This window comes from Martes martes (genome assembly GCF_963455335.1).
Source record: "Martes martes genome assembly, chromosome: 17".
NCBI lineage: Eukaryota > Metazoa > Chordata > Mammalia > Carnivora > Mustelidae > Martes > Martes martes.
Genome location: NC_137905.1, coordinates 27,434,292 through 27,449,526, shown reverse-complemented (window position 1 = coordinate 27,449,526; position 15,235 = coordinate 27,434,292). Strand labels below are relative to the sequence as shown.

General features: G+C 48.7%; 1 protein-coding gene across 3 annotated transcripts in view; it reads left to right on the top strand.

Moving 5' to 3' along the window:
- NUP93 (nucleoporin 93) overlaps positions 1-5,670 on the top strand; it is a 110,913-nt gene extending 105,243 nt beyond the window's left edge. For all 3 annotated transcript variants that reach the window (XM_080828033.1, XM_080828035.1, XM_080828034.1), the window contains 4 exons: positions 214-331; positions 777-860; positions 2,307-2,435; positions 5,406-5,670. In XM_080828033.1, the coding sequence (XP_080684159.1) occupies positions 214-331; positions 777-860; positions 2,307-2,435; positions 5,406-5,516 (442 nt within the window). In that variant the 3' untranslated portion in view covers positions 5,517-5,670. The remainder of the gene's footprint in view (positions 1-213; positions 332-776; positions 861-2,306; positions 2,436-5,405) is intronic.
- The last annotated feature ends 9,565 nt before the right edge of the window (positions 5,671-15,235 follow it).

Genomic DNA, 15,235 nt, shown 5'->3' with positions numbered 1-15,235 from the left:
GAAGTGTGCTTCATGCAGAATATTTATAGATGGATTCTTTGCAAATCCACCGTCAACTTCTTGGCCATTTAAACACTACTTTCCACTCCTTAATTCATCTCATCTAGAGATTTTAAGAGATTTTGACATTTTTCAAATGCTGTTCTAAAGTTAGAAGTTGCGCAGAAATTCACAATTACCCCTGTCCCCCCCTCCTCCTTTTTTGTCTTTTAGGTATAGGGCTCAGGGAATCAGTGCAAATAAATTTGTGGACTCCACATTCTATCTTCTGTTGGACTTGATCACCTTTTTTGATGAGTATCACAGTGGTCATATCGACAGAGCCTTTGATGTAAGTTTCAAGAGGGGTGTTTGAAGTACAGGTTAATGTATGCCCTTGGAAATTCAAAACACTTCATGGGATTCATTTAAAACAAAGGAAATGTTACCACATTCTTTGCCTGTTAAGCAAAGAAGACAAGCATGATCCTAGGAATTGAAAGGCAATTTTTGTGTTGCTCTTTTTTCTTCCTTTTTTCTCCCTTATTCCTTTCCCCATTAGTCTGAAAACGGAGGCTTCTCAAAGTAACTTGAAATCTCTGAATTTTGTAATTGCCTCAGAAAATGAGATTAGGAATTAAGTTAGCAAATTAGAATCAAAGCCTTTGTGTGGTGGGGAAACAGCATTTTCTATTAAAAAGCCCTTTATAACATGTTAGCTGCTGACTATGTTTAAGGAGATGAAATGACTGTGATGGTTGTATCATATGGGGCTGGTGGGGTTTTGTTTTAAACAGATAATTGATCGTTTGAAGCTGGTGCCCCTGAATCAGGAAAGTGTGGAAGAGAGAGTGGCTGCCTTCAGAAATTTCAGTGATGAAGTGAGTCCTTTTCTTCCTGCATTATGGAATTTTTTTCCTCCATTTCTGCTGAAAGCTTTTGTTTTAATGTAGCTGATAATGGTAAGAGTCCTTGTAACCACCTAGACTGACTTTTCAAAGGTGAGTCCAATTTCAGATATCCTGGGTTGGTTTTTCTGTGAGTTCACCTATCCCCATCAGATTATTGTCCAAATTCCTGACTGAGAAAACACAGTCGCTTTAGTGATTAGACATTCTCGGGGGAACAGATTTCTGGTTGATCCTGTGAGGTTTGTTTTAATTCCGTATTACTGACTTGTTCTAGAGGGTGTCTTGGTGCTGAACTCTGACCTTCTTTAAATAGTTCCCTTGAGTGTCTGACACCCACTCCATGATGTACTTTCTTCTTTCCCTTCTCTGAACTGTTTTATTTTGAGAAGCAGAGCAGTGACCATGGACTCAGTTATGACACCCAGAGCCACTGTCTCTCTGAAGGGTTTCTATAGCACATTGCCACCATCTAGCTCAAGGGTATTCAGTTGGACTGCACACTGGATTACCAGGAGAACTTTTTAAAAAAAATCTTCATACCCAGACCCTACCCCCAGAAATTGTGGTTTCTGTGATCCGGACTGGCCTCTCCATGCAGCTGGGGTAAAACTCTTCTGTAGAACCATGGACACTCAGGGCCAACTGCCTGGTTCGGGGGTGTCATGAACAGTGTTTCCATTTAAAGCTGTTACTCCCTAAGCAAATACCCTTTGTGAAAACATGTTTCTGTTTTAGAAGAAAAAGGGAGGCCAGCTTCTGCCCATGTTGCCAGCTGTGGTGCTCCCAGTTTAGAAGGTCTTACCCCTTGCCCACCTGCCCTTCATACCTGCTGTCAGTTCCGCCCCAGACCCTTGCCCTTTTGTTACTTGCCTTCCCCCAGGATGGATCGTTCACTGCACTGGGGACTGAAGCAGTGCACCTCCTAGGCACTGCCTTTGTAGGCACTCCCAAGGACTCTGCTAGGGCTGTGCACCTGCGATGGAAACGGTCTGGCAGGTGTAAGACAGTGGGGAATGATGGGGACTGGAGAACTAATGTGTGTCTCCCTACCTACTGACGTTGAAATCCAGACTGCTTTTGGTAATCACTCGTCTGGCCAGTCCAAGCATACATGGTGGTCAGATAATGTCAGCATGCATTTGGCTCCTGCCCTCACTTAGGAGGGGTGGCATAAAGAAAGGAGCAGAAGAGTGACCCACCTCACCAGAGCAGCCTTGCCTGAGTTTTGCTCTCACACTTGACATTTCCGTGCCATTGGCTACTTTTTGGTGACTCTGTAGTTCTCTATCTGGCAGCTATGGGAAGTGGTGTGCCCAGGCCTGCCCGGAGTGTGTCCCTCTCCTCCAACACACACACTTTTTCTTGTCCCCAAGACTTGGTTCTTATCCTTTACTTCATGTGTTTTTCTCTGTGCAGATCAGGCACAACCTCTCAGAAGTACTTCTTGCCACCATGAACATCTTATTCACACAATTTAAGAGGCTCAAGGGGACAAGTCCATCCTCGGCATCCAGGCCCCAGCGAGTCATCGAGGACCGTGATTCTGTAAGATCCCAGCATGGACCAGAACCATCGCTGAGAACCACCTTTCTGGTCTGCCGTCCGTGGCAGCTCATGAGACCCTTGCTCCTGACCCCAGATGCTCCTTTTCCTGACGCTTAGCAGCTGGGTAAACCCTGTGTCAGGAGTCTCTCTGAAGAAATTGAACATTAATGGGATTGCTGCTCTTAAGCTTTTTTTTTTTTTTTTTAAGCAGGGGGAGGGGTGTCTGCCAATATCACTCTTTTTTTTTTTTTGAAGAGCACACATGTAAGCCATGGTTGAGGGGGTTGACCTGGGGCAGAGGGAGAGAGAATCTTTTTTTTCTTTTTTAGATTTTATTTATTTATTTGACCAACAGAAATCATGAGTAGGCAGAGAGGCAGGTGTGGGTGGGGGGGAGGTGTGGGAAGCAAACTCCCCGCTGAGCAGAGAGCCGGATGCAGGGCTCGGTCCCAGGACCCTGGGATCATGACCCAAGCCGAAGGCAGAGGCTTTAACCCACTGAGCCACGCAGGCGCCCCAAGAGAGAGAATCTTAAGCAGATTCCATGCTCAGTGTAGAGCCCAGTGCAGGGCTCGATCTCATGACCCTGAGATTATGACCTGAGCCGAAATCAACTGACTGAGCCACCCAAGTGCTCCATGCAAATATCACCTTTTAAAAAATTAAACAGAATACCAGTTTGTAGTGATTCCATAGGAATGTCCTATGCATTGTAAAAATGGGAAGGTTATTTTATGAGTCTTAACACTTTCCCCAGAACTGTAAGTACTTTGGCCAACACGTGAATTTGATGCAAACCCTTGTTTCTTTTCTCATCTGAGCCTCACAGTGACCCCAGAGAGGTCTCAATGGCAGTGATTGTTAATCCCCATTTTATAGTTGAGGGAACTGAGGCCCAGAGTCAGGAAGCAGTTTGCCTTTGTGGTCCCCTCGGGGAGGTGAAGGAGCCGTGTCTGGGAGTGTCCCTTTCCACTGCCTGTGGGTCAAGCCAAGTCTGGGTAGAGGCCTGGGATTCACATGGTATATGTCGTCCGGTTGATTTGATGAAAAGAAAAAGGTGTTTGACCCAATGAGGAGTCCCTTTCCCTTGACTTCCCCATCTAGTCTTCTACTTCCAAGGGTGTCTGGGCTCTAAGCTGTGACTCACAGGCACTGTCGTCACTGTACTGCCGGCTAGTGAGTGAGGGCAGAACTTTGCACCTTCAGCAGCGTGGAGAGTGGTGCTTGGAGTGGTCCACTGGTGGTAGGTCCACTGGTGCCATGCGTTCCCCAAGGCAGCCGCTGGTCTGCCCTCCCACCCTTGGGCAGGCAGGAGCCTGAAGCACATTGACAGTAAATGTCAGGAGGTCCTCATGAAATAAGTGGGCTCACCGTGCCTGGACCTTGGCAGACGAGTGTTGAAGTGGTGGACGTTTCTGGTGCTCTGTGTGCTGCCCACAGGCCAGAGGAGGGCTTTGCTGCAGAGTAGAGCTGTGGCCTGGCAGTCCCTTGTCCCACATTTGAAAGGAACTGTTTCAAGACAAGCTGAACTCACATTCTGTGTGTCTTAATCTCTCTTTTTTAGGCACTTAGTTTTTAAGTATCACAAGTAAAGCCATTCTGTCTTCCTTTCACCCGTTACTCCTTTTTTATGAAGGATAGGGATGAGTAGGGTCAAGAAGAGACTTTTGTGTAAAAGCTGCCCAAGGAGTGGCTTCCTGGCTTATAGTGCAGCGCTGCCTGGTAAGGGGATGAGCCCCTTTGCTGAATACCCGTAAAGTTTATGTAAAGTAGCTCCAAATCAGGCATGAAAGCCCATACACTTTTATACACTGTTACTTATTTATTTATTTTTTTTTTAAGATTTCATTTATTTATTTGACAGATAGAAATCACAAGTAGGCAGAGAGGAGGAAACAGGCTCCCTGCTGAGCAGAGAGCCCGATGCGGGGCTCGATCCCAGGACCCTGGGATAATGACCTGAGCTGAAGGCAGAGGCTTTAACTCACTGAGCCACCCAGGCGCCCCCTTTTTTACACTTCTAAAGAAAATCTGATGGGTACTCTTCATCATAAAGTAGACATTTCTTTTGGTTTGGATATTAATTAAGACATATACTTGTCAGTTTATTTCACGTATCAGGCAAAAATCCCTTGGCTTTCAGTTTTCTTCTTGAATGATCCTTAGGAAGCCTAGTAAGTGACCCTTGGGTTTTCCTTAAAAGTCATGTTATTGGTCTAAAAGGTGTTTGTAGACTCTCCCTTTCTACTCCAGATACGGTCTCCTTTCTTGCTGCTGTAAGCACCGAACATGTCTCAACATGAGGCAACCTGAGCTGTTCTTCTAAGTTTCTTTATTCCAGAGATAGTGTTTTATCACCTGCAAATCGGAGTGAAAGTTGTCCCCCCCCCCCTTTTTTTTGTTACTGGAATCACCTGAATTAAAATCTTTTCCCTCCTGGAATATCTAAGAATTTCATGAATATTATTGCCCAGCATAAGGGCCCAGCACTTAATGTCAGGAGGGAAGAAATGGGAGAAGTGAAAGGAAGGAAAAGGGAAGAAGCAGGAGAGAAAGAGAGCTGGAATGGGACTGGACACTTTTGTGGGAGCCTGAAAACCTCAGATTGGAGGCACGTAGGCAGAAACCTGCCAGGAGAGAGCAAGAGACGCAGAGCAGTAAAGCGGGCGGTCAGAAGCTCGGGGCTGTGTCCAGAGCCGGTCACACGTGGCAGGTGAGGCAGCTTGCCTGGCAACAACGTCTGTCTTTTACTTAGTAGAAGGGCTTGGGAACTGGGGCCCCAGCGGACGATCTTTGCTTCCTCTACACTGTGCGGGCCGTATGACAGTTGAGGGTAAGACTGTCACCCACCCACCCGAAATCTGGCCCTGACAACAAGGGGTAGAACATGGAAGACCGTGGTGGTTGCTCCCCAAGTAGTGCCCCAACTTGGAAGTTCATCAGTACTCTTCTCTTTTCCCTTTCTCTCAGCAACTCCGAAGCCAAGCCCGAGCCCTGATCACCTTTGCTGGGATGATACCCTACCGGACGTCTGGGGACACCAATGCAAGGCTGGTGCAGATGGAGGTCCTCATGAATTAAGTGCCATGCTTTGAGGGGCTTCTGGGACTGCACGCTGTCAGTACCTCAGGCGCATGGGCCCACTGGGGTGGAGTTTCTGGTTTTGTTTCTGTTGTGTTTTGTTTTGTTTGTATTATGTATTTTTGTCAGCACCAATAAATTTCTTTGATTTGTATTTCTTTTCACATTCTTTTATTTTCATTGTTTTGTTTTGTTTTGTTTTTACTTTGACATTTTTTTAAACTTTTTATTTGTGTGGGTGGAAATGTCTTCACTAGTGCTTGGGCCAGAGAATGATAGGCTTATATAGGCATCTGTGATTTGGTTAAAGTTGACCTTAAATGATTAAACATTCACCCAAAATGAGCAAGGAAATGAAGCCTTTGGGAGTTGCTTTTGTTGAGACACAGTATTCCATATGGCAGGGTCATGGTTCATTTTTTACGTTTTCATTTGTGAAAGCCACCATCAGCCTTGGGCGAGTTAGGATCTGTGTGAACTAACAAGCTCCATGCCCCCGTCTTCTCTCGGGTGTGCCTTGGGGTCCGGGGGGGCTAAGACCATCCTCCAAATCATTGCTCTGATTCCAGGATTAATTAGTTTGCTGTTCTGTAGAAATCCCACTGGAGATGGAAAGAGATGTAGGAAAACCACTTTTTTTAAAGAGGAGCATCACAGGTATTTCAGCTGGAGCGTGAGGAAGGGCAGGCCTCGGAGCTTCTCCCTCCGCAGCTGCCCTGCTGAGGCGCCTGCATGGGCCTGTGCACTCCCCTCTTCCAGAAGACTTCTCATAGAGCTCGCTTTTCCCTTCTCTGGTGGTTGGTTTCTCTACTTGGACAGCCCATCCTTCCCACTTTCTCGGTCAGGAGGCCCACCGGCCAGGTGAGCTCATAGGTTGCTTTCCAAGTGCGGATGTACGGAATCCAGCCACTGTTGGGCGTCAGCACTGAGGGTGCCTGGTCCCTGAGCAGAGCTTGTCCCCCATCATGGGCTCTATTTCTCCCGCCACCAGTCCTAAACCATGTACTGAACTAGAGAGAAGAGAAGGATGACTGTTCCTGTATGGGCCAGGCGAGCTGCAGGAAATCAGGCAGCAGTCAGCCGAGCTGGTTTTACCGACTGTTCCTGAGGCCGGCACTCCCAGAATGATATTAAGATCCCAGAGTCTCCAAAGGTGCTTTTCCTCCTGGAGAGAAGTTTCTGTCTCATCACAGGGCATGGATACCCTCGCTGTCCTGTAGTGGTTAAAGTAATTGTTAGCTCGCCTTTTGGGAGAGCGTTAATCTTTCCCAGAATAATAACGGCACCATCTGCTCTTCATCATTTGAAATCCCTGATCCATCAAGGACGTGGCCTGAGGGTGGCAGGGGCTGCATCTGCCTTCCTCCTGTCCCACCTGCCCCCCCTGGAGCACTTGCCTCCAGCTGAGGTTCACTAAGAAAGTCTCAGAAGATGAGCCCCGCAGGGGACTTGATGGAGCAAGTTGTACCCTGTTGATAGGTGTTGAGTTATCTTTTAAACAAGTCTCTACAATTTGCTTCAACAGTGCTTTACAACAAGAGTACTCTGGACTCTGCATAAAGTGCGACCTCACGTTCTGCTTTTAAATATTAGATCTTCCTCACAGACAGACCTGTAACAGTGCCACCAATGTGAGGAGGCTCAAGTCCTTCAAATACGTATTTGCTCCCCGGCTCACCACTTGTTCATCACGCCCACCATGAGAATTCATTATGAATTTGCCCTTGCTTGCATCATGCCCTTCTGCTAGCTCCAGACCCGGGAACAACCAGTGAGCCCTGCATAGGGATTTGGGTCCTCCGCCCTTCCGCCTATGGATGAGACCTTGAACTGCCCTGCTGGGGGAGCTGTGTGGAATTGAGAGGAAAGCTGTCCGTGGTTGGCACCGAGGACTTGCCCAGAGAGAGCTGTCAGTAGGAGAAATAAGATAACTGGGTTCATACCAGAAGGGCCAGACTCCCAAAGCAAATCTCAGTGCTTGTCCTACGGGCTGGTTCTGTGGTGACGTGTGGCCTGTTTGGTGTAGAAATGCAGGAGTCCAAGGCTGAGTTTGCAAGGCCACAACATAACAGGTTCCCACGTATCCATGGTTACAGCTTGTGCCCAGAAATCATGATCCTGTGACAGGTCATTAGGTAAAAGTCCTTTTCCGCTCACCCATTCAGGGAACTAAATCCTTTCCCTTGATGGTGGTCCATGATCTTAGGATCGCTTATGCAGAGAGACACAGAGATTCCAATCTTTCTAACAAAATCAAGGGCACTTGGAGACTGCCAGGGTTAGTGTCTACCTCAGAGTGGCTCATAATCAACTCACTGAGACACTCAAAGGGAAGTACTGACTCAATCAGGGTCCTTTTCAGAGGCCGTGAGATTGGATTTCAAGGATTCTGCTCCTTTTACTTATTTATCTATTTATTTTTAAGTAAACAGCTCTGGCTGCCTGACTTCAAAGGGAAAACAAGAGGAACTGGTGAGCTCTCAGAGGGGGTCCTTTGGTTTTAGCACTTCTGAGCTGGATGGCCTCATCCTTGAGCAGGAAGTGCAGGCCCCACCCCCCACCCCCGCCCCCTGGAACTGACAAGTCTCCTTAGAGACTTCATGGCAGGACAGCTATTTGTGGTGACTCTTGATACAGCATTTTAATAGGGTTTGGGTTACTTTATGTACAGTATTGTAGACTTTTCCCTCACAGTACCCAGTATTTGCAGATTTACCCCCCCAAATTGAGGACTGTTTACTCTGGATTATCCCCACTGCCTGCTCTGAGCAAACTCTTATGGCCAAACCCTTAACACTAAATCTAGCAATTATGGGCACATCTGCCAGCATCCTACCACCATAGACTGGCTCTCCACAGTCCTTGTTTCTCCATTAGGCATCAGAACTTTTGTCTAGCTCATTAGGTAGTTCGCAAGGCTGCCAAATTTCCTCACGCCGCTCAGGAAGTGACTCCAGCATGCCAGATGCCTGAATCAAACCCCAGGCTTGTGGGTTGCCCCAGGCCTGCCAAAGTGCTGGCAGGCCCCACTGACTAGACTCACATTCAGCATTAGTCCTCCATAGAGTTTGGGCCCTGTGTCCAGAAGACTGGGAGAAAATGTGCATGTTACGCTATCATTCAAATGCTCACTGTATATCCATAAAATAAGGCTCTTGCACCTGCATTTTGGAAATGTCAGGAACAAGATAGCAACTCATTAAATAGGAATCATGTAGCCCTCAAGAAAAATGAGGCTTTGGTGGGGGGGGCGGTCCTCAATGTCCCCCTTTTGTTCATTCTAGGCTGAATTCAGAAGTTACCTGTGTCCAGCCTATCTTCTGACCTTTTCTCAGTAAACTAGTATCCCTCACAGGGCAGGAAGAGAAGGGAACGACATCTGTCTTCCTGCTACTTGTTTCTAACTGGAAAGGTTGGTGGAAAGAAACTTAAAACCAATAACTAAAATGTTCTGAAAATGAAACTCAAATGATCTGCACTTCTTGCCTTGTAGATAGATGGCTGGTGTGGCTGGCTAGGATTCAGGGCCTGGCTGAATAAGGCCCAGGTGTCCGTGTGCCAGCCCAGGCTCAGCTCAGCAGCTCCAGAGCCCCTGCATGTGCTGGGCCCTGCTCCATCGCTGGGGATAGCCAGGGTGGGTAATCATGTTCCCCTCCCAAAATTGTTCACAAGTCTAAGAATTTGCCCCCCACCCCCACCGCCCATTCCTCTCTTTGTCATGATCACCTAAGTGGAAATACGGGTGATTTGAAGTTGCTAACCCAGGAAGAAAGAAGAATTTTTTTTTTTTTAAGATTTTATTTATTTATTTGACAGAGATCACAAGTAGGCAGAGGGGCAGGCAGAGAGAGAGGAGAAAGCAGGCTCTCCATGGAGCGGAGAGCCCGATGCGGGGCTCGATCCCAGGACCCTGGCATCATGACCTGAGCCGAAGGCAGAGGCTTTAACCCACTGAGCCACCCAGGTGCCCCGAGAGAAGAATTTTTTGTCCTAACCTTGATTTTTGAAATTACTTCTGTGTGCCTTCTGGGTATATAGCCCACAATGGATTGCTCAGCAAATTCTTGGCTTTGGCTTCCTGTGCCAGCTCCCTCCCCACATCCACGTGCCTGGATTCAGACTCCCTTTTTCCGGTTAGGGACCTTTAGTAGGCATTCAATCTGAAAGAAGGTGGAAAGGAATGTCTTTTGTGGTCAGACGACACAGAGCCGATGTTTCAAAAAAGGAAAGGTGCAGAGCTGCACAGTGTGCAGGGAGATGTTGAGAGGAAGGGGGTAGAAATCTGATTTACTGTTAACAATAAAGGCCAGATTGTAAGGAAAAAGGGGGTAGAAAGGGCTAGCCAAAATCGAGCATTGGATTGGCATACTCTCCTTGCTGCCTTTTACCCTTGGGATTTTTGAGAATCTGTTTTTGGGGGATGGGAGGGTAAAAGACTGCCTCAGACAGCGGCTTCTCTTTGAGCAGGAAGCAGGGAGCCAGTGATCCCAGAGAGGACTTCTAGCTCCTGCAGAGGCCCCAGCCTACCTGGGCTAGACAGGCTCTTGAGTGGCATCCAAAGCTGCAGGGTCAACAGCTAAGGAAGTCCCCTTCATCTGGGCCAGAGTTAGCAAAAATACAGGACACCCAATTAAATTTAAATTTCCCATAAACAATAGGTTCTTAGTTACAAGGATGTCCCAATTTTACTTGGTTGTCTTATCCAAGCTAGCCTCTGCTGCCTTTTGCTGCCTGGAGGCATCCAGGTTTGGCCGAGGCTCTAGGAGATCTCCAGCTAAATTGGATTACACTGATTTGTTGCACTGTTTATGCTTCTGTGGGCCGTGGAAATGACAGTGAGATATGGAGTCAGTTGAGAGAGGGCAGTAACCGGAATTCAGTTTTGAAGAGCCAGGCAGGCTGGCTGCGTGGGATGACTGCGGGCCCCCGTTGACCCCAGCTGCTATCATCTACTGGGTATTTTTCCATCAGGAATCAAATGTGTATTTTATAAATAGAGAAGGAGGAGGCAAAGTACAGCCTTTTCTCTCTTGGTCAGTAACTTTCATTAGAAACGCAGTGGGGAGAATTCTTTACTCCTCTATTTCCTTTTGTCTTTGCTTTTCTGACATTGTCTCGCTGTGTGGCGTTTGTGGGGAGAAGGAAGAGGTGGGAGAGAGTTTGTGTTCTGCATGTTCCTCTGTAAAGTAAGTGCTGCATTTACTCTGTTTAGGATGGTTCTTTCACCACCACCCCTGTCTATAGCCAGTAAATTTCTGGGATGTTCTCCCAAAATGCCATGTGCTCCCTTTGTTCAGTCCTTCGGTAGAGCAGAAGCCTTTCTTGGGCCTCCTTTCCTGGGAATGTTCTTAGCTGAGGCACAGCCTGGGGCTCCTCACAAGGCGGCAGAAGTGCCTCTTTCCAGCCTTTGGGGGTGACTGAGCCAGACCCCTTCTCCACTCCTTGCAAGGAAGGCTATGGCCTACCTGGATCCCTGGGTCTGCGAAGATCCCAAGGGTCTGCGTAAGTACAGCACTCCCATCCCAACTCCGGAGTCTGGCTGTCCCCTGCTGGTCTCCGAGTTCAGTCCCCTGGTCAGGGGTCTGAGGAAGGTCAGAGTCTGGCTGGAGGTGTGGTGGGGTGATGATAAGAGCCTTTGGTGATCGTTCCAGCATGTGGCCTGTGTTCTGGGACTGGGAACTGCTTAAAGTCTGTGACTGTTTATTTGGGACTTTCAGTGGAAAGCGTTTGAAAGGGGGGTTGAGAGCCAGTTATTGGCCTTGGGGGAAGGGGAGGCAGGATTGGAGGCTATGTTTTAGTCAGATGGTGGGAGAGACTTGGGCCTGGTCACAGGAAAGGTGTTTCTTTTCTTTTCTTTTCTTTCTTTCTTTCTTTCTTTCTTTCTTTTTTTTTTTTTAAGACTGTATCTATTTATTTGACAGACAGAGATCACAAGTAGGCAGAGAGGTAGGCAGAGAGAGAGGAGGTGGAGAAGCAGGCTCCCTGCCGAGCCGAGAGCGGGATGTAGGGCTCTATCCCAGGACACTGGGATCACGACCTGAGCCGAAGGCAGAGGCTTTAACCCACTGAGCCACCCAGGCACCCCAGGACAGGTGCTTCTCGCTCTCTTGGACAGTATCTGCCTGCATTTCTGACCTGGAGGTGTGTTTTCAAGGTGGGGGCTTGGGATTCCGTTTGGGGATATGCAAATGACCGAGGAGGTAGGAGGTGTTCATCTCTCTACGGGAGGGGGCGACCCTGTCCTGGTGAGAAGCTCTGGAGTGATTCTGCTCCAGGGGCTTGGTGGCCTGATGTTCTGTCCCTGAAGGGGCTTCCCAGGACAGTTTCAGCCCACTCCGTTTGCATGGGGTCCCTCAGCTTGTTCTGGTCCTTGGAGCTTATGGCAAGCCATTTCCTGATGAGTCACCTGGGAATTTGGGCCTCATACAAGTGCCGCACACCCTCTTGGGTTTAATGGTCTCTTCCAGGACCCTGCAGCACCTCCCAGAGCGGGAAGTGAGCGAGGGAAACTGTCGAGGGTAGTGGAGGCAGATGGAGAGAGGGCCCCTGGGGCAGATAGTGGCCCTATTGTATGTCTGGGTCTCAGAGTTAGAGGCTCTACGGTGGAACCTTGTAAAATGCCACCCAAATGAGGACCCTTTGTGGGTCTGTGGGTGAGCCATCGTGCTGATCCGCCTGACAGATAAACTGACTTGTCTTTTCAGGAAAATTAAACCAAAACATAGAGGGCACTTCCATTCCTCAAATACAGATGTTTGGGATGTGGCCCTCTGGTGGCCAGCAGCTACCAATAGCACAAACTACCCAAGAAGGATTTCCAGAACTCCAAGACAGCTCTGTCAGGAAAGGGAAAGAGCTCAGCACCAGGGCAGGCAGGGAGAGAGCAGGGCAAGGAAGATGGGAAAGCAGCCCCAAGCCCCTTCTTTACCTCTGGGTGATAGAATGACCAAGGGAAAGTTGTCTGACGGCTCTAAACCAGTTTGCTCAGGTACAAGGCGGGGATAGAGTTCTTAGAACTCACCTCCTTACTGCCGGTCACAGCACGGACCCTCCAGAAAAGTTAATGTTGGCCACCCTGCTCCCAGCCTCCTTTAGACAGGTCTCTGGGGCTCTAGGTGTATCCTCGGCCATTGGCTTCTGTCCTTCCCAACAGGTTCTTCACATGGGTGTGGGGTAGATCAATTACCCCCACTCCAGGGATGGCCTTTTTTTTTTTCCAAAAAAAATTAGGTCAAATTGGTAGGCTAAAACTTTGCTATTAGGTGACAGACATTGACAGGTCAAGTTCAGCTTGTGATTCCTGTTAATTCAGTGACTGCTAAGTGGAGAATGTCGGAGCGTCTACCCTGTGCCCCAGGCACACAAGTGGTGAAATGAACCCAGGTCCCTGCCCTCAAGGAGGTTGCATTTTACTGGAGTGAGACCCACAGCAAAGATCATTTCCTGTAGCTTCTCTCAGCCATTCAACCCCCACCAGAGGCCTTCGGGCTAAGAGCTGTGGAGCGATTTTTGAGACTGAGGCTCAGTCCCTGCTTAAGCTCACAGTGTGGTTGGGGAAAGAGATAAGCAGGTGCGTGTGCACAGACCCACAGGCCCACCATAATGAAACAGGAAGCCTTAAGAAATGCCGCAAGACAAAGCCAGCTAAAGAAGATCCCAGGCAGGATTTCCTGTGGCTGGGGGATGCAGGAGCCATCTGCAAGTGACCAGGATTCAGACCCGCAGACATGGGAGGAGGGTGTGGGTGTGGCTGTCATGCTACCCCAGGACACAGTGAACACCGGCTCCCCTCCTAGCCCAGGACCCACCAGCCAGGTCATGCAGCTGTTAATCTCTCCCACCCTCTTGAAGCAGGCACAACAAACAGCAGGACTCAGGTGAGTTGAGGGGCCCTGGAGCCCAGTGGAGACCTGCCAGGGGCCCTAGGCCTCCTCTTCAGCCCTTCCTGGCCAAGCACCTTGATCAAGAGGTGAGTATGTGGGACTGGGGGGGCCCTGGGGGAGGTGTGGTCCCAAGGCAGAGAGATGGGGGGTGGTCTGATTTGGGGGCACACACTTGTGTATACAAACCAGTCATTTAAAGGCTGCTTGCTGGCCTCGGGCAATGAATTCAGCACAAAAGCCTGGTGGCTTGCTTTTGTAATCCCGTGTCTACCCAGGAGAAAAAGCTCTTTAAAAACCTTTTACAGTGCAGAAGATAGTTTTTAAGAAACTCTGAATCAGCATTACCTTTATGAAGAAGAGTCACACTTTGTGCTGCACACAGCATCGGTCAACACATCTTTCCTCGAGCTTCTAGTTCTGGCTCTGCCATTCTCAGCCCTGGCTATGCATTAAAATCACCCAGGGAGCTCTTAAAACTACTGATATCCGAGGCCCTGCTTCAAGACCCTGTGCCCTGAGCTTCTGCCTTAGTTAGCCTGGGGAGAGGCCTACGCAGTGATCGAAGTTTTCTTTAAAAGCTCCCCAGATTATTTTCCCTGGGTCAATAACCCTTGTTCTGGCTGAAAGCAGAGAGTAGTCAAACTCTAGGCCTCTCTAAGTATGGAAGCCCCTCCCCCACTTCTCAACACAGGTTTTCAGTAAATCCTAGAATGTCTGAGGTGTACTAAATAGGAAGATAAAAACTCTGACTGGTTAGGGAAAATAAGCTTTGCACTCGAGCCCACTGGGTCAGCTTGCCCATCATGGACAAGGTCAAGGGCAGCTGCCCAGCACAGTCTTTAATGTTAGGTAGTTAACCAGAGAAAATTAACATCCATTGAAGAGCAGACTTGGGTGGGGTAGGGGGGGTAGGGCACACATTTCGCAGGAAAGCACAAGTGAACGACCTTCTGACAACTGTGATTGAATCCCTGTGAGTGTCCAACTGCCCCCAGCCTTCCTGCGTCCGCCATCGGCAGACACATGCCTTGACGGGGCTTGCCCCGAGCCTCTCTAGTGCACATGCTCCATGGTTCTGCTAACATCTCCCTAGGGGTCTGGACCCAACTTCCGTTCCTAGCCCCTCAAACTCCCTGCTCTGGGGCTCCACACCCTGTGGGACCCCCACCCAGCCAGAGGACCCAATCTGGAGGGGAGATTGCCCTGGGATCGAACCCCTCTCCCCTCAGTGGCACAAATGCAGCCTCAGTGGCAACTGTCACCCTGCACCCAACCCCTGGGGGGCAGGGTAACCATGGCAGGAGATCCTTCGGGATTCTGCCTTGAGACATGAAGGTGGTCAGCAGCTTATTTGAAGTATTTGTGAAGAGACAATGGTGGAGGGAGGAGCCTGTCCCACTCTGAGCTTCTAGGATTCTCTGAATGTGTCCTGCCTTTACATGCCACTTCTGTCAAAGCCTGAGCTCTGATGACTGCAAAAGACCAAAGCCAACTCTCTTTAGGGTTCTACATCCTAATCCTGAGCAACTCTTCCTATCACTTCTCCTGCACCCCAGTTTCGTTGTTGTTGTTTAATAAGCTTTAGCAGCTGCTCTTACCAGAAAGCACTGTCGTAAACAGGCGGTGGGTGGCTTGGTTTTCTCCCCCTTTTCTTTCCTGGTAGCTGAAGAGTTGGGATAAAATTATATACATTATTATTTACATTGCAGAGCTCCATTAATGTCCTCTAAAATACGTCTTTCACTCCCTCTCCTGATCATCACAAAGCCCACTGACTGAGAGGAATTATCCATTTGACGATGAAACTAAGACATACAGGGCTGAGGTCATAAGGTA